The 22,095-nt window shown below is 40.4% G+C and overlaps 1 protein-coding gene across 1 annotated transcript; it reads right to left on the reverse strand.

Annotated features, from left to right (window-relative positions):
• Positions 1-4,624: 4,624 nt before the first annotated feature.
• On the reverse strand, positions 4,625-21,354 carry LOC139724796 (ATP-dependent Clp protease proteolytic subunit-like). Its single transcript, XM_071635913.1, has 7 exons — positions 21,240-21,354; positions 11,921-12,031; positions 11,392-11,463; positions 8,342-8,438; positions 7,275-7,462; positions 6,228-6,333; positions 4,625-4,752 (listed from the first exon to the last, which is right to left on the reverse strand). The coding sequence occupies exons 1-7, from the start codon at positions 21,255-21,257 to the stop codon at positions 4,625-4,627; spliced, it is 720 nt and encodes a 239-aa protein (XP_071492014.1). The 5' UTR covers positions 21,258-21,354.
• Between the last annotated feature and the right edge of the window lie 741 nt (positions 21,355-22,095).

A 22,095-nucleotide genomic window follows, 5' to 3' on the forward strand; every position in this document is an offset into this window, starting at 1 on the left:
CTCATATTTGCTGGCTGTTACTATTTGTGGTTTTAGTTTGTACCCCAGTGGGCAGTGAATGAATTGGACCATCTGTGAATCCCCGTGCTACCGGGTCTTCAATTAGGCCCTGCAAATCAACATTTAGACTAGGTGTTGACCTCTCAGCTAGGGCTGTAAAGACCTGTCATTCTTCCTTCCCATGACAAACTATTCCAGAGCAGGTCCTATGCAGGGAAAACACAATGCAAATGCACTGCTCTAGCGAGTTTATTATTCTACTACAGAATAGCCATGACTTACACCAGTCACGCATTTGTCCAAAGTCTCATCTGTGTTATAGGTGATTAACTTTTCATTTTGCAATAACATTGTTTTTATATTCCATTGTGTTATGTTCCAGTACTTTGATGTCAATTTCTCTGTTAGAAAAAAAAAACCCACACAATAACATAAAAGCATGCAGATACGGACACAGTACAGACTTTGTTATAATGTGGTCCAATAATGAGAAAAATTGTGTATTGTAGTTGTTTGCTTCTAATATTTGATTTAGGGGCATGAAGAAGAAAAAAAAAAGGTATAAAAAACTTGTTTTTACTATGGTGACAGTCTTTTACACTGTTTACTGATATTTTGGCTGTCAGTGTTATATGCCCATTGGACATGAATAGAACCATTTGTTCAACATTTATTATTAATGCTGCTGGGTTGGTTGTTATAAATATTTCTAGAGTAGCACCAAAGAAGATACATAACTGTCGTTCGCATGTTGATCAAATCCTCCAATGGCTGTGATATGTCACATACTAAACCACACCATGAGACAGGGCATTTATTATTATTATTTTTTTTAAATCCCCATGTCACCTATGCACACGTACTTGCCGCTTCATTGAGCAGTACATAATATCACCTCACCTGAGGTAAGGGTGATTATTAAACTAGTTAGAATAGTTGTCATATGTTTTCATTGACATAATTTAGGATTGTAAGGGATCAGCACCAATAACAAACTGTACATTGGCTTGATTTTCTAAAAATATCACTGACTTATTGATTTTGGTCGTAATTACCTTAAATCATTCACCAGCCATTGAAGGTTCCCTACGGTAAAGACCCATTGTACACAGAATGAAGCTTTGACTCTTTCCAAACATTCGTTGAGGTTCAGAACTTACAGATTTAAGTATAAGTGGTGTGTTAGGTGCCTATGTTGGGACAATTGATTGCTCAGTGGCAGGCCCAGGGTGCCCTAGTTGGTTCCAGGTTGCCTGTGAAGGTCCAAGAGCAGCAGGTGCTTATTGGCCAACAACAGAAATGAATGAATAAATATAGCATTTAAATAAAATCTCAGATTTGCAAGGGTCGAAGAAGAAATGCACATTTTGTGCATTATGTGTTGACTGTATGTCTCACCATTGTCTGGGATTATCAAGTTATCCTCTCGAAAGGTCTGTGGTTGGTCAAACATAGTAAGTCTAGAAGTGGCAAAGAGAAACTGATTTGTGAAGCGTACCCACTCTATATGGTCTCTTGTGTTGTCATTCAACATTATACTGTTAATTAAATTATTCAAAATTTCATTCAGACAGGTTTCATGTTCATTTTCTGGAATGGTCTGCTTGCATAAATTCTTCAAGAAGCAAACTGTATAATGGATAGAATCAAAGTTTCTTAATATTCTTGCAACCAATCATATTCCATTCTGAAAGAATGATTGCATGTCTTGTGTATTATTGTAGTAAATACATGTAAATGTATTCAGTGCACTCCCGTGTAATGAACACAGCTAACAAAATTCTTGTTTCAACAAAGTAAAAATTCAGGTTCCAAAATTTTCATCTATATATCTATCTTAGTGTGCTTTACTGTTCGAATATAGCAAAGTTTCGTTATAACAAAAGAAAACTGCCAGTCCCAAGGACTTCGTTATTATGGGAGTCACCTAGATTCAGATTGCAATAGAGAGATGTGTGACCCGTGCGTGTATCATCAAATCAAATACATGTATGTAGATTAGCTTCAAAAGGCTATAGGAATGGTACTGATTAACTTACAATATATGCATGACAAGCATGATTGAATTAAGTTGACTTGTGATGAATTTTTCAACATAATTATGATAATTAAAGTAACAAGGCTACTTTTAAAACAATCAACTTTAGCTTTTTAAAAATGAAATCAAAACAAAGTTTTGCATGCATTTCCAGGCATAAAAGAGAACACCCAGATATGCTAACATTATAATATCAGGCACGCCAATATCTTCACGTGGGAAGAATCTTCCTGGAGTCAATTTACCAGAGTGTACTGGTTGCAGTTATATTGGTCAATTTGGGGCATTGCTGTGACAAGCAGTAGCCTGCATGTTGAAAAATGTTCTAACTTTTATAGCTTGCAGTACAAGTTTTGCAATGTGTTATGTTAATGTGAAAGGCCAAGAAAATTATCATAGATAATTATCATGCACTATGTAAATCAGTTATTATTATCATCATCTTTTGTACTTTGTATCTATTTGTGTGTGTGTGAATACACTTAAAAGTGAAAATGAATTTTGAATGAATAAAAATGAGAATGAATTTTACAATTGATTATAAGTGACACTTGTGGCTTTTCTGTATTCAGTACAATCAATTGGTACAATACAACAGCTAGATCTTGTTTTCATGTAGGCCCTACTGCATAGCCAGCTGTATGCTTACTCATATGCTAGTGTACTTATATACCACTATACATGTTGTATCATATGCCACATGGAAAAGCTTGTGGAAAAGAACTTGCACACATTTATGTCTTAAAAAGACATTAAACTTTATTTAAAGTTTCACAGTATGGAATTGGACAAACAAATCTGGGCGCACCAAGCAAAATACATACAGGTGTACCTTGTTAAGATGTTGAGTACCCAACGATACACTCCAGTCAAACCAAAGACAAGTAATACAGTCAAAGATAAGTCAAATCTATTGAGCTTGAAGAGTGAGCCTGAACCTGGACCACATTTAACTGATATGATATACAAAATATGCTTTTGTTACCTGATATAAAATGTATCTCCATCTGAGAACCATGGGTTCGGGAAGAAATTTGGCTTACATTACTTCCACTGAAAAATGTGCAGACTTTAACTACATCTACAAATGCTGAATGATACAAATTTGTTATCAGCAAGTCATGTAACAAACTGTTTTACAGTATACTGTAAACACAAATGTTCACATGCAGTTTAATTTCGCAAATTTCGCGAGAGACAACATTTGCAAAGTTAAAATGCACATGAAAGTTCTCGTCTACACTATATGCATTGAATGCCAGTGGCAATTCGTGAAAATTTCATGCTGCAAAAATATCTTGCTTTATAGTAGCTTGGTTTTGTAGTATATGTACATGTGTAAGAGATGAAAATAAGCTTCATTATACCTGACAAAAATGTGAGAGAGTATAAATGTTGTCAGACTACCTGACTAACTAAATTGAATTGATGGCCCCATTTGCCTCTCAGATGGAAAAAGGTTCTTTGTTTTGGTGGTTTTCAGTACTGAGAAGAGGTGCTGAACATGCTAAGGTGGCTATAATAGAAATGCAGCCAAATTTTTTAGCCCTACCCAAATCTAACTTGAAGCTAAGGAGAGGATACTGACTTGTGGAAAATTTGACTCTTCATGGGATTACAAGTAGCAAATATTCTGGAATTGTCAATGTAGTAGTCTTCTGTAAATCAGCTACAACACTAGATGGCAACCAGGAATAAAAGGCCAAATAAACACATAGAATAACACATCTCTCATATATGTCACCCGCTACAACAAAAGGATCCGAAAGTCGGGGGAGGACAATTTTCTGAAAATGGCATGACATTATTCCCTTACTCTTCTTCTTTAATTTCAAATATAGCACAACTCATAAAAGTACTCGGTTGCGGAGATATCAATGATTTTATTAACACATGTCAAATGGTTGAGGAAATCAGAGTTTCGGGAAAAACGCCTTCAAAGTTTTCCTTCCAACACTACCATGATCAAGGGGAGGCGAGACAGTTGATAATACAAGGAATGCTCCTAGCAGTAGAGGTTATGCCTCAAAAATGTTACATTCAGAAAAGTTCAGTGACCTCTGACCTTGAGGAATTTCTGCCTATAATCTAAACAGCACATTTACACCTCTTTTAGAATGTCTGGGACAGGTAGTGTACTAGTAAAAGATACTGAGCAGTTTTTCATAAATTGTGATAAAGACATGTTGGACAGATTACAAACAGACAATTATCTCTAAAACATAATCCCACCAGCACCAGTAGTGGAGGCACAATAATGTCAGATGAGCCAAATATTATGAAGTTTGGGGTTGTCACCAGTTGAGGGTCGTATATCCTGAGGCATGGTACATCCGTGTGGGACAAACGACAAACAGACAAATAACTCAAAAACATAGTACCACCAGCATTCTTTGTAGTGGAGGCATATGAAAGCCAGAAGAGCCACATTTCATGAAGTTACTGGGGTTGTCACAGGTTGAGGGTCATACATGTAAATTTGGAGGAATGGTACATCCATCAGAGTGCTGCATCCTTCCAATGTTGATATATCTTGAGACTCAGTCGGGGCTTAGGGTCGACTTCCCTTTCAGAGTTCAGTGTGTGTTATGACTCCTCTGTCTTGTCCTTCTCTGGCTGACCCACATGTGGAGGATGTTCCACTACAGTGTCAATAAGGCCAAAGTCTAAGGCTTCCTGGGGACTCATGAAGTTATCCCGCTCCATTGCAGCCTCTGGATTATGATCAAATGAACACAGGATGCCATTCAGTTTTACTTCTCTTGTATGCTCTGTATGAAATATCTGAAGAGTTTATCTTTACCCATAATGTATAATTTGTGAGCCACAAAGTACAATAATATTTCCATACACCTGCTCCTGGCATTCACTGCATTAGCAAGTCTCTACACTAGACCCTTTTGCTACATGGAACATTCTGCTCTGTAAGGGGGGGGGGGGGGGGGGGGGGGGGAGGAGGAATGTGATCTTAAACACACATATGAATACGTGGAATATTCATTGAATTTTCCATCCAAAGGAAGGGATATTCATTTCATATCCCATCCGCGGGCTTGCTACTTTCCTGCTTTGCAGGAGAACATGTTCTCAAACTCCCCCTTACTATCATTTGGTCACCCTTGGGAATAACGAGGACCCCTCCAGGTCAGATGCTCACATTGCTAGCAGTGACTCCAATTTCTGAGGTCTCTACATTGTGCATCTAGAAAATACAAGCTGAATTTCAGTATTACACAAACTAATAATCTTCCAGAGCCCTAAACTTATTTGGCGAGTTTGTTTAGAAGTTCTGGGCCTGCAGATGAATACACAGTATTACTGTATATTCATCTGCATCCATCTTACCTGCAGATGAATTTCAGTATTACCAGGGGCGGATCCAGGAATTCTGTAAAAGGGGGGGGGGGGGGGGGGGGGCGCAACTAATATTTCTGGTGCCACTTCCGGGTTTCATTTCATTTTTTCTTTTTATTTCTTTTGTTTTTAACGAAAAATAAAGGGGGGGTGTGCACTGCTTGCGCCCCCTTCTGGATCCGCCACAGATTACACAAACTAATAATCTTTCAGAGTCCTAAACTTATTTGGCAAGTTTGTTAGAAGTTCTGGATCTGCAGATGAATACAAATTAATGTTTAATCATAATTCCCATTTACCTGAAGAGAGATGCAAATGCACAGCTATTATTCTCAACTTCCTCTTCCCTTATAACACCTCTTCAAGAAAACTAGTCTACTCAATGTGAATGGATGAAGGGGAGCCCACAACATCAAATTAAAGTGATTACAATATCAAATTTAAGCCAATTCAATGTTATCAACTTATTCATCTGAATATCCTCTCAGCAGCCCAAATGGGTCACATTCCTACCATGTTATTGAGAGGAAAATTGTTGCTGTTTTGTGTCTTATGAATAGGAGACCATATCTTTGGGACCCTGCTGAACACACCCATGACACAATGTTCTCTTACATCCTTAACATAATCAAGGAAGTAAGCCCCTTAAAAAGTGGAGGAACCCATGCATATCATATTTCAGGGTTCGAAATTGGCGATGGTATCTTGAAAAAATGTATAATTCAAGTAATTACTGTCCCACAGCTGCAAGACTGAGTTGGCTACTTTGATATAAAGTGAAGAAGATTTCTAATTGTATGATTTTGGAAGTTAATGATGGAGATGAGTATCATACCTATGACATCCAGAGTCCTTCCTGTGTGCTTCACATACAGTTTGTTGATTTGAGCCTTTAGTTTGATAATCTCTTCTGCCTGAATCTGGATATCTGTCGCTTGTCCCTGTACATAGCAAAATCAGAAAAAAAAAAATCCTATTCTTTTACACTGTAAGGGCATACCAAATGTCTGCATGACATTCAAAATATCACAGCTAGTATGTAACACAAACTGTACACCTCAATTTCATTCTGTCCCAACATATCCAGTCTTTTGACAAGGGTTAACCACAAATACTACATACTCCTAACATTTTATTAAACTGGGACTAGTAAGACAATTACACATGTTGTTTGCTTTCATGATTGAGAACAACCATGACGGCATGAGAATCAGTGAATGTATTAGCACTCACTATTCCGGAGAAAAGTTGGTCATTTCCCACCTAGATGACGATATAGAACACATTTATCTTGTCGAAAGCAACATTTCTGTGACTTGTCAATTTCACACATATCCGGGCAATTACCCCCTGGCTAAATACTGGTTAGTGGTAAGGTTAGAGTACAGATTAGGGTTAGGAGTTTGGGTTAGGGTTAGGATCAGGTTCAGGATTAGGATTAGGGCCAGGGGAAGGGTCCGGGGTAATTGCCCTAGACCCATATCAGTCCACTAGCAAAATTCACAAAAATTAAAAATACCATGAAATATACCTCTCATACAGTAGTTTGCATAATCAAAATCTATACTTTCCTCCTAAAGTTTAATGCTGAGGAGTATCCACTAAGAGTGTTGGGACTTTCCTCACCATCCAAACTGTAAAGTTAATTAATGGCTGTTGGTGTTTTGGCAGTATGTTTAGTAATTCAACTAGTTTCATGATTTTGAAGTGAAATGTAACTAGTGCGAGGACATCCATTCAAGCATTATTAATGTACATTTTTTGTAGATCTGGTTAAAGCATCCAAATTGCTTGTACCACAACTACGGGCCCGTGCTGCTTGCATACATGAGACTCTGGTCTCTTTGGAATTGGGATGAAAGAAATGACTATGATATCATACCACTGCTTGTCCCGAGGGCTGGTGTATCATGATCCTAGCGTTAGGCAGACTGGACCTCATGCCTGGAGTGCCTGCTGTGAGTAGCAGTGAACCCATACTGCAGGCTTGACCAACGCACCACGTACAGATAGGGGGCAGCACGTACTGCATGGTGTCGTAGATACCAAGCCCTGCTGTTACAGATCCACCTGAAATGTGTGGTGTACATACAAGGGTGGTGATCAGAGGAAACTAGTAATGTCAAGCTTGCCTACACAAATTGACATCAAAATAACTTGTTCAATGAGCATTCAAATCTAGGATTACTTGTGGCAAACGGGAACAGGACTGGCCTTTAAGTGTAAGACAGATATAACATATACATGTACCATAATGTTATCATTACATTACGTGGAACCAACTACGCATCATTATAAGAAATATGTAGACAGATGACATTTTACACTCAAAACAATTCATGGTGTATTACACTCTCTGAGCAACAAACATTCAATGAATGATTATCTGGAATGACTTTTTAAGTGTAAGAAACTTGAGAGAATGCCTTGTTTACTGTAAAAGTGGATATTTTTGCGCGACTTTATTTTTCGCGCTCGGCCGGGTAAGCTGGATTTCGCATGTTTTTAATTCCGCGGAATGAGGACATTAACTACTGGAATATATGGCATGCAAAAATATTTGCATGCTTTTATTTTTGCGCAAGCTTTTGATTGCGCGACATGCACGAAAAATTTCCACTTTTACAGCAACTGAAGCAGCACTGCAAAGACAAAAGGTACACATCATGTACCATGCCTTTGTCAGCACCTCTTAAATATGACAAACAATATCATATTACAAATTGTATATCTTGTACAGATATACTAAGTACTCTGTAATAATGTCTGATGTAGAAGAACTAATACAGGCAACTGATACACATCTTACCAATGTGCTGTAAGTGATTATCTATGTACAATCTAACATTTGTATAACAGATTTCCAGTAGGCATCACTACAAATTCTTTAAGCATATTTTTCATTCCAAACACAAACATCAAAATAAGACATGTCAGCGGAACACTAACCTGGGCTGTTGATGTACATGTGAATGGGTTTCTTGTTGCTCTCTGACTGTAGGTGCAGTAACTGGGCTATCACCACACTGGAGACCATGTCAGTCACCTGTCAAACAATAACCATCAAAGATGATATCAGATTACCTCACTGCTTTCAGACCACGAGGGCTTCAAAAAGCTACATCCAAGGTTTTGATAATGTTCATATGCTACATGTGACCCGCTACAACAAAAGGATCCAAAAGTCGGGGAAGGACAAATCCCTTAAACTGGCATGACATTATTCCCTTACTCTTCTTCTTCATTTTCATATATAGCACAACTCATACAAGTACTCTGTTGCGAAGATATCGATGATTTTATTAGCGCATGTCAAGTGGTTAAGGAAATCAGAGTTTCGAGAAAAACGCCTTCAAAGTTTTCCTTTCGACGCTATCATGATCAAGGGAGGCGAGACAGTTTTCACCGCTTGACATTAGAAGGCACGCTCCTAGCGACCTCCGCGATGTTCATTCAAGCTTAGCGCCAGCGGTCTACGCACAACCAATCAGCAATCAGGATGCCACGCACTGACCAATAAGATCACTCCCTCGTTGCTAGGGGCGGAGTCTAGCTGTGGCACTAAATCCAAATCTTCGGACACGTTTCTGTTTCGTTGAAAGTCGGAAAATCATGGCTTAGAAAAACGCTGATCTCTTGCCTTTCCTTCGATCATTTAGCTTCAAAATTTCGGCAGATGATAGACAAAACATTAGACTACAAAATTATGCCAAAAACATAAATACAATTGTTTTGACCAATTTTGATGATGTGACTTCAAACTCCATTTTCTTGGCTCAGCCGTCAGCGACTTTAGGATCCTTTTGTTGTAGCGGGTCACATATAGAGGTGTTCAAATTGAGGCAACATCCCTAAAACTTTTATTAGGTTTACTTCTAAAAAATGTGATTTTTTTTATTTTTGACCAAGTTGTGTGACCACTGAAGCAAAATAATGAAATAGCTAAATGTTTGATGTACATTTTGTGCATCATGGGCTGATTGATTAATTTATAGTTATTTTTCATATATTTATTTACTTATTTATTTATTCTATTTTATTCCTTTTTTTTTGGGGGGGGGGGGGGGGGGTTTGGTTGTTGCTAAATGCAGGCAAACCAAGATATTCCCACCACCAGATTCTGAAATCATCCACTAACAATATTAGCCAAATAGCAATCACACTCTCTCCTACAACCATGAGCATAAATTGGTAAGTAGTACAGTGTAACCTAAATGCACAGTTGGAAACTTACACACACTGCACTATTTGTATGTGTAATGTGTACAAGAAGTGCACAAGATGTGCACCTGGTTATGAGTCCACACTGTGTGTAATAGGAAGTTGAACATACACTGTACCCCCCACCCCACGCCACTTCTTTCAACCTTGCTGTACAAACAAAAAACAAACTAGAAATGTCGCTATGGCGACTGGTATGCCTCCGCCATAATGCATTATTCTCCTAATAGGTCTATAGTACACATGGATAATGAGTGATTACAGTACATTTTCACAAAATTGGCAAAATATCAAAATGACATGTTTGTCACAAATGTGTTGAATGTTCACCTTCCTTGACCTAGGTTTGGTTGGATGAATAGGAGAGCATGTATTTGGGGATTTAAGGACTTTGACTTGGCTTTGACCCTTTCATAAGTTTATGCATCAAGTAATTTTCATGGCATGGAGAAAAAGTGCAATTTCTGTATTGAATAGTAAATTGTTACCATTTTCATCTGGCCTTTGACCCTAAAATTCATAAGAGAATCACTGTCAGGCAGAACATGCATAAATATGTACTAAGTTTCAAGATAACTTGAGCCACTTCCGAGATATGGAGGAAGAAGTAAGTTCAGCACTTGCACTTGATCTTTGACCTTTTGACCTTTGAGGCAAAAAAAAAAAAAAATTCCCAGAGAATCTCTATTGGGTTATACCTTATGCATACAAAAAGTAAAAAAAAATACCCCTGGTAATAATCCTGCTGGCACTGCATAAATATGAGGGAAATAGTAAAATTTTGAAGTGTTGCCCCTGACCTTTGACCCCATGAACCCTAAACTCCCTAGATAATCACTGTCAGTCAGTACATGCATAATTACTATGTTCCATGAAGATACCTTGAACAATTTCCTCTGTACGGAGACAAAAGTGAAATTTTAACATTTTCACTTGACCTTTTGACCTTTGACCTCATGACCCCAAACTTTCACCAGAGAATTTTAATTGGGTAATACATCTATACACTGAGTTTTAAGAAAATATCTTCAGGCATTGGATAGATATGGGGGAAATAGTGAAATTTTAAGCATTTGACCTTGACCTTTTGACCTTTGCCCTTGAGCATGTGCACCCAAATGTTGATAGGCACAACTTCACCCCTAATACACATACATGGCAAGTTTCATTAGGATACCTCAAAAGGTTTTTTAGTTACGCTGCCTACAAAATTCATTACGGACGGACGGATGGACTGCAGAACGGACAACCCGAAAACATAATGCCTCCGGCACCACTTCGTGGCGGAGGCATAAAAATAATGCAAGTAAGAAAAATGACAGTTTTCTGGATAAAATTCTCTCATACTAATGAAATCTCATCATGTGGTTCCGAAATAGGCTCGCTATATTTCAGGGAATAATTATCCTGGGATTGCACTGCAATTTGCTATGCATTTTTACACCACTGCTACATAAACTAACTTTTGTGTAGCAGTTTTCTTCCATAGAAGTGTACATGATACCATTTGAAATACATGTGTATTGTTCATCAGCTGAAATTGCTAATCAAATTTGAGTTGGAAAATTATTTCCTGAATTGAGTGAGTTGTGCCATAGACATGGCTGTTAAAAAGGGGAAAAAAATTGTACTGGGAAAATGTTCTTACAGAATGAAATCTTGTTGGACGGTCCTCATTGCAACAGGGTTGACCTGTATTTGAATTTGAAATTGTATTTATGATGACTAAACCTGCAATACTGACAGTGTACATCTTGGAAGAACTACGAATAACTTACTGGACCCATCAAACATATGATGCGTTCTTTCAGCAACCTGGAGTAGATATCGTACGCCCGCTCACCTCTGCCCTAGAACAGTGAACAGAGAAAAAATGTAGGGTTCAAGTCAGAAAATGTTACTACAAATATTTTCTTCCACAAGTTCCCTGTTCAATTATCACAAGTTTATCAGGCACAACAACAACAACAACAAAAATGTACTGATTGTATCAGCATGACTTGCATTATCACTGTATCTGACAAACATTATTTTTACAAACCAAATCAAAACACTGTAATTCATCATGCTGTAAGCTATGACAAAAAGAAAAAATATATGAGGTATAGATAATGCTTCAACTTTACATGTATGCAATATGTGCACGTATCAGACATAAACTAACTAAGCTATAACACATTTGGTCAAAGCTTTGACTAATTTTGATTTACGTTATGAAAGTGGCATGTGGATATTCAATTGCTTTGATGACATAAAACTGAAATATCCATATAATGAGGATGCACTGAACAGGTACCCTGAACTTACTGTTTGCTCAATGACAATAGGAACAAGTGATGTGTAGAGACTTCCAGCTGTGTGCAGATTCTTGTGCACAAGTACACTGCCCCAACGGCTGCAGGCAGCTACAGGAAATCTCTGCGCAGACAAGAAAAAATAAAACAAATTGCACATCATATTGTTTCTTGATGCTGGATCACATACAGCTGTACAGTGTACACATAATTACATTGCAGATGCATGGAGGTGATTTAAATGTCTGCACCTCATACATTGTCCTTGTACTATCTCTCCTACACCCCTCTACCCTTGTTATTTGGCTTATTTTGTGCACACACAAACACTTGGCAAATGGTAGGGTATGTGAGTGGGGGACATAAGGACATCCAGCCCAGAACCGAGTCTTTGACTACATTCGCATTCCACATGCACAACTAGTAGTAGTAAATTTACCAAAGTAGATTCTGGTAATTTACTCAGACTCAGAGTAGGCCTAGTAAGTTCACTAGTAGTGTACAGGTACTACAGTCTGATGTTCCAAGTATCTGTATCTGTATGGTTTAGTCAGCAAAATGTCCAGGAAGACACATCCACGCTAGATCTATTTATTGATAGATCTGGATTAATACATGATATGCTCGTTAACAAAATAGAATGGTATTTAGGCCTACTTTTCTAAGGCCAAATTTAATTAATTGTCACATGATCGACCAGATGACCATGGTGATGACCAGGTCATGCCCATTAATACATGATTACGTGTAGATTATAAGTAGATCTAGGCCTTGACATACATGTCTGATTGCCACGTTCAAATGTTGCCTGTACTTGTCAAGTTCAGTTCGGAAAACCCGCTCACGAGGCCTGCTCCCCCGTACGAGCACTGCCCTGCCTCACGAGGCCTGCCGAGAGCCTCATGAGGCCTCCCGGGGGAGAGCCTCAAGAAGCTCCCTATTCACTTTTTATTCATCTCACATCTGACATATAATTGTCGCACCTTTGCACGGTGATTTTTTGTTACACACACATGTCCACTATCCATGATGAGAAGAATAAAAAATTCTGTCTGTGGTTTTTTTTTTTAATCGAGTTTTAATCAACCGATGCAAAGCGACCCATAAAAACACGGGCGCCAGCGTGTTCCCACAATGCAAGACTGCCGCACCGGAGGATACAGTATCCTCCGGTGCGTGCACAAGCTCGCTCTCAAAATATCACAGCTTGCACACTGTCTGTATGTACTGGATGCGTGATAATGATGTGATGTGACGTCGCGTCGCGGGATGATTCCAGAAAAAGCGCCCAAAGGTTAGCGGGCGGCGGAATTGACGAATTGACTCTATCAGTGTGGAATAGTAATTTGGAATATATGCACAAGATCAGGTTAGTACTGATTTTATTTTTCCCGTTACAAATTTTTGTAAAAAGATGTCAGACTTCAGCTTCACGAGGCTGATTCGTGCACGGAGAGGTGAGAGCCGCAGAAAAAAGCACCGAAAATATTTAGTCGGATCAGGCCGCTAGGTGCGGCAGTCTTGCATTGTGCGAACATGCTGGCGCCCGTGTTTTTATGGGTCGCTTTGCATCGGTTGATTAAAACTCGATTTAAAAAAAAAAAAAGACAGAATTTTTTCTTCTTCTCATCATGGATAGTGGACATGTGTGTGTAACAAAAAATCACCGTCCAAAGTTGCGACAATTTATATGTCAGATGTGAGATGAATAAAAAGTGAATAGGGAGCTTCTTGAGGCTCTCCACCAGGAGGCCTCATGAGGCTCTTGGCAGGCCTCATGAGGTGGGGCAGTGCTCATACGGGAGAGCAGGCCTCTCGTGAGCGAGTTTCCCGGACTGAGTTAGCGCGTTATTGCTTGACAAGTACAGGCAATTATAACATCTGAACATGGCAATCAGACATGTATTTCAAGGCCTAGATCTACTGATAATCTACACGTAATCATGTATTAATGGGCATGGCCTGGTCATCATCATGGTCATCTGGTCGATCATGTGACAATTAATTAGATTTGGCCCTAGAGAAGTAGGCCTAAATACCATTTTGTTAACGAGCATATCATGTAATGATGTATTCAATAATCCAGTGTTTATCCAGATCTATCAATATTTTAAGGCAGTGTATACAACCACACGCGTGTGTCTTTACCATCCAGCCACACGAGTGTGGTTGTAGCCATGGCCCCAGTCACTGGATACAGCCACATTCGTGTGCAATGTACAGTGTACTTACATTGTATATACACACACACAGAAGCTGATCATCGTGTGTGGCATCTCAAGCACATGAACACCACACAACAAGCTTGTTCGCAAAGCGATGAAAGTAACCTCATTTTCATACGTTCTAATATTGTTTTTTTACAAATACTTTTTTTTCCACTCCATAGTCATCGTGTTGCTTGATGCGATGGGTTTAGAATTAAAAGCAAAGTTACTACTGCCGCTAAATTGGGGGACTTTGGATTGACATCGCTAGACTGCTGGTGCGGTAGGCCTTACCTCGTGACTTCGGGTGCATGGTGCTAGCGATCGCTCAGCGCAGCTGCAGCTGTAGCCAGCGCAGTTGTGCCGCGCCGCCCGCCCCAGCAGGGACCCGCGCGCCGGCTGTCTGTGTATGCTGGGTGCACGATTTGCGAGTACCCGAACAAACGAAGGCGAAGTCTCAATTACGACACAATGCATGATCAATCGTTAGAATAAAAAGTCCAAAATCAATCGTAACTTCGCTATTGATTTTAAATTCATCTCATCAAATAAAGAAAAATGTTAATCTAGGAGGTACACCGTTTGTAGGTTCATCGCTTTGCGGTGCCGGTGGTACATCATATCGCGTCTTGATGTAGAGGGCGCTGTTGGCGATGATGGACGCACTGTGACCGATCTCCTGACACCAATTTTCCAATCTGATTACATCTGCCTGAAAACGGAAATATCAAGCTACCGCAAGTACCAAGTGTATCTTAAGACTGTAGTGCAATGTTTGGCTAGGGTAGAGGATGAAATATGTAACCCATTTTGATATTTTGATGACTTACTTTTTCTGTACGTGACCATTGTGGAACCCAAGATGGCGGACGCCATAGACATGAACGATAAGGCAAGTTCGAGTGAACCGGAAAGTGAAACGAGTTCTGAAAGGCGTACACCTCTAAAGTACACCTTTATCAAGCAGAAAACTAGTCTACAGAAATACCAAAGTGGTTATTTTCAAGACCCAAAGTGTGAAAGTGGCACAAAACACTTCAATATTGAGGCCTAAAAATGTGGTATCTGTGACAAAACGATTCATGATTCGGCTGTAGTACAGTGTGATATATGCAAAACCTATTACCACCAAACATGTGGGGGCCTCACAGCAGAACTGTTTGCTATCATTGCCAGGTATGGCACACAGGGATCAAGTGATATTCCATGGCACTGTAAGATCTGCAGGAAATATGCTAAAGCCATGTTAGGAGAGATGATTGACCTCAGACGAAGGCAAGACAAACTAGAGAATGAGATGAGAACAGTGAAAAATCAAATCTCCAAACTAGACAAGGCAAGATCAGAGTCCCCTGTAGAGAGTGATGAACTAAACAAGATTGTGAAAGAAGCTATCGAACAGGACAGAAGGCAGTTGAACCTAGTCATTAGTAACCTGCCTGAAGCCACACCAAGCAGCACACAAAGGGTAGTTCAGAAGGCAGTACGTGACTTATTCCAGACTAAGTTGCAAGTTGAGCCAAGTGAGGTTGTTACCATAGACAAGCTACTCACTCAGAAAGGGAATCTTGTGAAAGTGCAATTGAAAACAAAGTCTGCGAAAAAGAAAATTCTCAGCAATGCATCCAGGCTACGTAGTGACCCTGCATATGGAAATGTATACATCCGTCCAGACATGACATACCAGCAAAGGCAAAGAGATAGTGAACTACATGATGAACTGAAAAGAAGAAGAAAAAAAGGAGAAAAAAACTTGAAAATAGAGAGAGGGAAAATTGTGATGTACAACCCCACTCTCGACCCGCCAGGCGAAGGACGCAGTTTGTAACCAATTCAGAACAGTGCACTGTAAATAGAACTAGCACCAACAGCAAACATCTGAAATCAAGAGAAGCCGACCAAAAAGCCCAGGTGAAAAATCATCACTGTGCAGGCAAAACTCAGGAATGTTATGAACCTCAAGATGAGTACCAGTTAGTAGCTATTGAGGAAAGCCACCCAACAGCACCCGGACTTAGTAAAAACCATGAAGAAATTAGTCGAGAAGCACAGGTGAAAAGACATCACTATGCAGACAAGACCATGGAATTCAGAGATGAGTACCAAAAAGGAAATATTGAGGAATTATACCCCACAGTATCTGAATTCAGAGCAAGAAGTAAGAAAGTCTGTCAAAAAACTCAGGTGAAAAGCCATCACCGTGCAGAAAAGACTTCAGAATTTCAAGCTGAGCACCAGAGAGGAGCTATTGAGGAAAGTCACCTCACAATACCTGAACCTCGAATAAGGAATAAAGAAGTTTGTCAAGAAACTGAGGTGAAAAACCATCACAGTGCAGAAAAGACTTCAGAATTTCAAGCTGAGCACCAGAGAGGAGCTGTTGAGGAAAGTCACCTCACGATACCTGAACCTCGAATGAGGAATAAAGAAGTTTGTCAAGAAACTGAGGTGAAAAGCCATCACCGTGCAGACAGGACTTCAGAGTTTCAAGTTGAGCACCAGATCAAGGAAAGTCACCCTACAGTATTCGAACTCAACAAAAGGAAAAAAAATCACAAAAAAGTTAGTCAAGAAGCTCAGGTGAAAAGTCATCGCTGTGCAGACGGGACCACGGAGTCTAGAGCGGAATGTTATAAAGGAGTTATTGAGGAAAGGTACCCAACAGCTCCTGAATTCAGAACAAAGCATAAAAACGTCAGTTATGAAGTCAAGGCGAAAAGTTATCACAGTGCTGACAAAACATTGGAGTCCCAAGTAGAATACCACTTAGGAGATACTGCAGAAAGCCACCCGGCAGTACCCGAAACCAGAACAAAGGAAGTTGTGTACCAGAACTTTGGAAAATCACCAAAAAGCGCTGACCAATTATCACCCAAATATGGAGAATGTAAGCTCCCAAGACAGACAAAATTGAAGTGTTTATTTACTAATGCAAGAAGCATTGTAAATAAGTTTGAGGAATTGGAGTGCAGAGTACAGAATGAAAACCCAGACCTGATAGGCATCGTTGAAACCTGGCTGGACAGTGAAATTAGCAATGCTGAGATACAATTGCCAGGTTACAACATTTTCCGGGCAGACAGGAAAAGTAAAACAGTCAGATGTGGAGGAGCTGCATTATATGTTAAAGAGAGCATTGATGTGATACAAAGACAGGACTTTGAATTCCATGAATCTGTCTGGGTGGAGTTATGTGACATTGAGAGAGAGACGACAAGGGACACCAACAATGACATTAGCCAAACCAGAACGGACAGTGCAAACAACAGTGACAAAAACCAATCTGTGAGAACCAGAGACAAACTGCTGATTGGTGTAGTGTATAAAACCCCGTCTGTTTCAGATGAAGATGTTGCGAAAATGTACCGAGATCTTGAAAAAGCGGGAAAACAAGAAACAGTTGTGATGGGAGATTTCAACTTCAGAGAAGTCGACTGGGAACTGCTCCGGACGACGAAAGAAGGAGAGCAATTTCTCGAAATTGTTCAAGAAAATCTATGGACACAACATGTCACCACACCAACGAGGGGAGACTCCATATTGGACCTAGTGTTGACGTCAGAGCCTAGTATGATTGAAGACCTGCAGGTCATGGACAAATTAGGCAGCAGTGACCACAGAATTATAGAGTTTAACATGATCTGTAGTGTACAACTAGAAGCAACGTCTTATACTAGAAACTACAACAAAGGTGACTACAGCGTTATGAGAAACAGACTGAACAGTATAAAGTGGGAGGAAGAATTCACAGGCTGCAATACCAAGCAAGCATGGACTAAACTACATGACGAACTGAACAACCTAGTTGAAAAGTATGTCCCTATGAAAAGGAAAACAAACCGAACCAAAGCCAAGTGGATGACCCGAGCTACAATGAAAGCAATCCGCAAAAAGAGGAAAGCATGGACAAAGTACAAAGTATCTGGAAGCAAGAAGGACCACCAGTACTACAAGTCCTGTGAAAAAGTAGCCAAGAAGAAAATACGGGAAGCAAAGTTCAACTTTGAGAAAAAGATCGCCGATGACATAAAGCAAAACCCCAAGAGTTTCTATTCATACATGAGATCAAAAAGGAAAGTCAAAGACACTGTTGGTCCATTGAAGTATGAAAATGGTGACATCATACCACCAGGGAAAGAAACAGCAGACGAACTCAACAAGTTCTTTACTTCAGTATTTACAGAAGAGACTGGCGACCCACCACCTGTAAAAAATGCTTTCCATTACGAAGATAAACTCCAGCTGACAGAGATTACGGTGACGCCAGAAGATGTAGAAAAATACCTGCAAGAGCTGGATCCCTCGAAAGCGGCCGGTCCAGACGACATAGCACCAAAATTGTTGAGAGAATTAGCAACAGAACTCTCCCAGCCACTTGCCCTGATATTCAATTCATCTCTGAAGGAAAGTTGTATCCCGGAAATCTGGAGAACTGCAAATGTAACCCCGATTTTCAAAAAGGGAGATAGATCAGAGGCTGGAAATTACCGCCCCCATCAGCCTGACATCTGTTGTATGTAAAACCATTGAAAAGATTATCAGTGACCGCATTAGTGACCACCTTGAGAAATACCAACTCATCAAGGACACACAGCATGGTTTTCTGAAAGGAAGGTCATGTGCAACTAACTTGATTCTACACATGGAAATGTTAACTAAACATGCAGCTGACGATTTGCCAACTGATGTCATCTATCTTGACCTAGCCAAGGCATTTGATAAAGTCCCTCACAGGAGGCTAATAGAGAAACTAAGTGCACATGGAATTGGAGGACAAGTACTGGCATGGATCCAAACATGGCTAGCAAATAGATCTCAGAGAGTTGTCATACAGGGAGCAAAGTCAGAAGAAAGTGCAGTACACAGCTCTGTTGTCCAGGGTTCAGTCCTGGGCCCCCTGTGTTTCATAGTCTACATGAATGACTTGGAGGATGGGACCACCTGTACAGTTAGTAAGTTTGCGGACGATACCAAGCTCTCCAACTCAGTTGCAAAAGATCAGGATAGACAACGGCTACAAGAAGACTTAGACAAACTTACTGAGTGGTCAGACACATGGAAAATGATGTTCAATGTCGACAAGTGTTCTGTAATGCATATTGGTCGTAACAATCCCAACATGAGTACCAAATCAATGGAAAAACACTGAACAGTGTAACAGAAGGAAAGGACCTGGGGGTTTGGATAAGAGATGACCTAAAAGTTGCAAAACAATGTGCAGAAGCAACCAAGAAAGCAAACCAAACGCTTGGCATGGTCAAACGCTCCTTCAAATACAGAAGTTCTGAAATAATCATGCAACTGTACAAGTCACTGATCAGGCCCCATCTTGACTACTGTATCCAAGTGTGGAGACCACATCTAAAAAAGACATCAAACTGTTGGAAGGAGTGCAGAGAAGAACCACCAAACTCATCCCAAGCATAAGACACCTTCCGTACGAAGAAAGACTCCAGAAACTCCACCTCACTACACTAGAAGACAGACACAAAAGAGCAGACTTAATCCAAACCTACAGAATATTCAACAAGATTGATAGAATCAACCCAACAGAGATCTTCCAACTAGCAACACACCAGAGCACAAGAGGACACCAACTCAAAATCCAGAAGCAACACATGAGAGTTGACGCCAGGAAATATACGTTCAGTCAAAGGGTAATTCAAGACTGGAACAATCTCCCCCCAGCAGCAGTCCACGCAACATCAATAAACAGCTTCAAAACAGAATTAAGATTATCAATGGGTTACTAAGGGCGAAAAGCCCTCCTCACCCTAGCCGCACTACATTGGTACACTACCAAGACGGATGCGGCCCTTCAGTAAGTTCAGTAAGTTCACCCACACGGCGTGTTCCCCGCTATGCAATATAAATTAAAGCTTCTCCGTATGTGTGGATATGATGATGTACATTACAGACGAGTGTGGCTGTATCCAGCGACTAGGGCCATGGGCATGGCTACAACCACACTCATGTGGCTGGATGGTAAAGACACACGCGTGTGGTTGTATACACTGCCATAAAAAAATAAATCATGGGTCAATTTTCTACCAGGTAAAAAGGGCAAAATGTAATTTCCAATACTTCGGACACACGAAGAATCTAATAATACTAGGGTCTAGACGTCTATAACCGTTCTACTAGTATTTTATTCGTAGGAGTTACTAGGACGTGTGCACTTGTTGCATGACGCTTACAATACAAGAGAAACATATAACGCAAGATTAAATGTATGGGACTGCACATGTCCATATATAGATACAGTATATGCGGTTGATGTAACCCCGGGACGCTCCGTATACAGTTACACACTGTGGGAGCGTCCTGAGTCAATAGAGTGCTATATCGGTAAGCTTGAAAAACATACACAGTCTGTCACAGATTTTCGCACCTCCGTAAGTTTCGAATATCACGAGGAAAAAACGTACTTTTATAGTATACATAAGATTATTATCTAATTAATACCCTTCGTTCACCTTGTTCTTGTTCACACTGGTCCAATGATCTTGAAAAAACGTTTTTTTCACGGCCATATACGGGTCCGTAGTCCTAGCTCCCCATCCCATTCACCATTTTCGAAATCAGTATGCAGTACACTGCGCACGTAAATATTCATGTGCTGGCGGAGTCGCAATGCGTTTAGCCTTCTGACAAGGCCTGCGCGCGCGCACCCACCCAGAAAGCAACGCAATATACAGCGAGAGGGTTTGCCAACAGTATGATAAGGCCTTGCCACAAAGCTACACGACTTGACGGCCAGCGCATGCGCACAAATCTCAAATCCATTGACTGTATAAGATGTAGTTCTCCCGAGTTCCTCTCGACCGAGTCGCATTTAACTCATCAAACCGAGCAGAAAGGGACTATTGCCAGAACCAAAAGTTGAACGCAGTCAGTCTTCAACATTACATCTTCACCTGTAAGTCTTCATATTGCAGAATTTTTGCGATTTCATATTGATTTTTAGGCGCTATACTTCGCCTGTCATGATCATGTCTGCTACAATGCGCAGCCCCAACACTGCGTGTTGGGGCTGGTCGCAGTTACGGTTGATGTAACTACACTACAAGCCTGCGTGGATCGTAAAGATATTAACCATATAATTCATCTTAAATTACTACCTACACTTAGCGTCCTCAGCATTTTGCCTTTGTGTGTTGACGGATAAAATCTGGTCCGGCCAAGCAATGGTGGTCAGAAGGGTATAGCCAGTCGCGTTCGTTCGGTAGTCAGATTGTAATCAGATTCACTGTACAACGCCAACAACAACTAGCTGCATGCACTGCAATAGCACCGAGAGCTGTAATGATGGGAGATGCGAGGGACAACCAGTAGCATGAGAACGTGGGTGTGCAGCGCGCGTTGCATAATAAAGGCAAAGGCACGGGGGGGGGGGGGGGGGGGAACCAACTTGGTTAATGTGCGAGGGAGAGGAGCGACCGAGAAAATGGGGGTGGGGGAGGAGAGGATGACTGTAGGCCCTTTGTGGGGTGGGGAAAAGCTAATATAAAAGAGGATCCCCCCCACCATGTGGGAACTTTTGAAATTTGTTTAAATTGAAGTGATAAATAATTCGGACATTAGGTCAGCCTCAAAAGTGTGTATACTACGCGTATGAGAGAGGACCCGTTTAATGCGTCCGGGTGTGGGAGGGAGATTTTTGCCTTTTGAGAATTATTGAAATTGAATGATATGGTGTATAGGTAGAAATATTAATGTTTAGACAATTTTCTATCAACAGAGCAAGAAAGTTTTCGTAATCTTGGGAATTCTTGGGGAATGATATGTTTGGCCCCCTCTAAGTGTTTTCACGTGTGGGAGAGGCAAGCTGCCCCCTTGCCCTCCAGGATGGAATCTCCCCACCTGCATATAGGCTTATTGCCTTTAATTTTCATTCAAAAGAAAGTATCTCGTAAACACATTTTTTGATGGAATATGGGAAATTGTCAATCCCTAAGGGTATAATAAATCCATGGAGGTA

The sequence above is a fragment of the Diadema antillarum genome, unplaced genomic scaffold (genome assembly GCF_040938485.1).
Source record: "Diadema antillarum isolate AM-2024a unplaced genomic scaffold, OU_Dant_1.0 scf00000230, whole genome shotgun sequence".
Lineage (NCBI taxonomy): Eukaryota > Metazoa > Echinodermata > Echinoidea > Diadematoida > Diadematidae > Diadema > Diadema antillarum.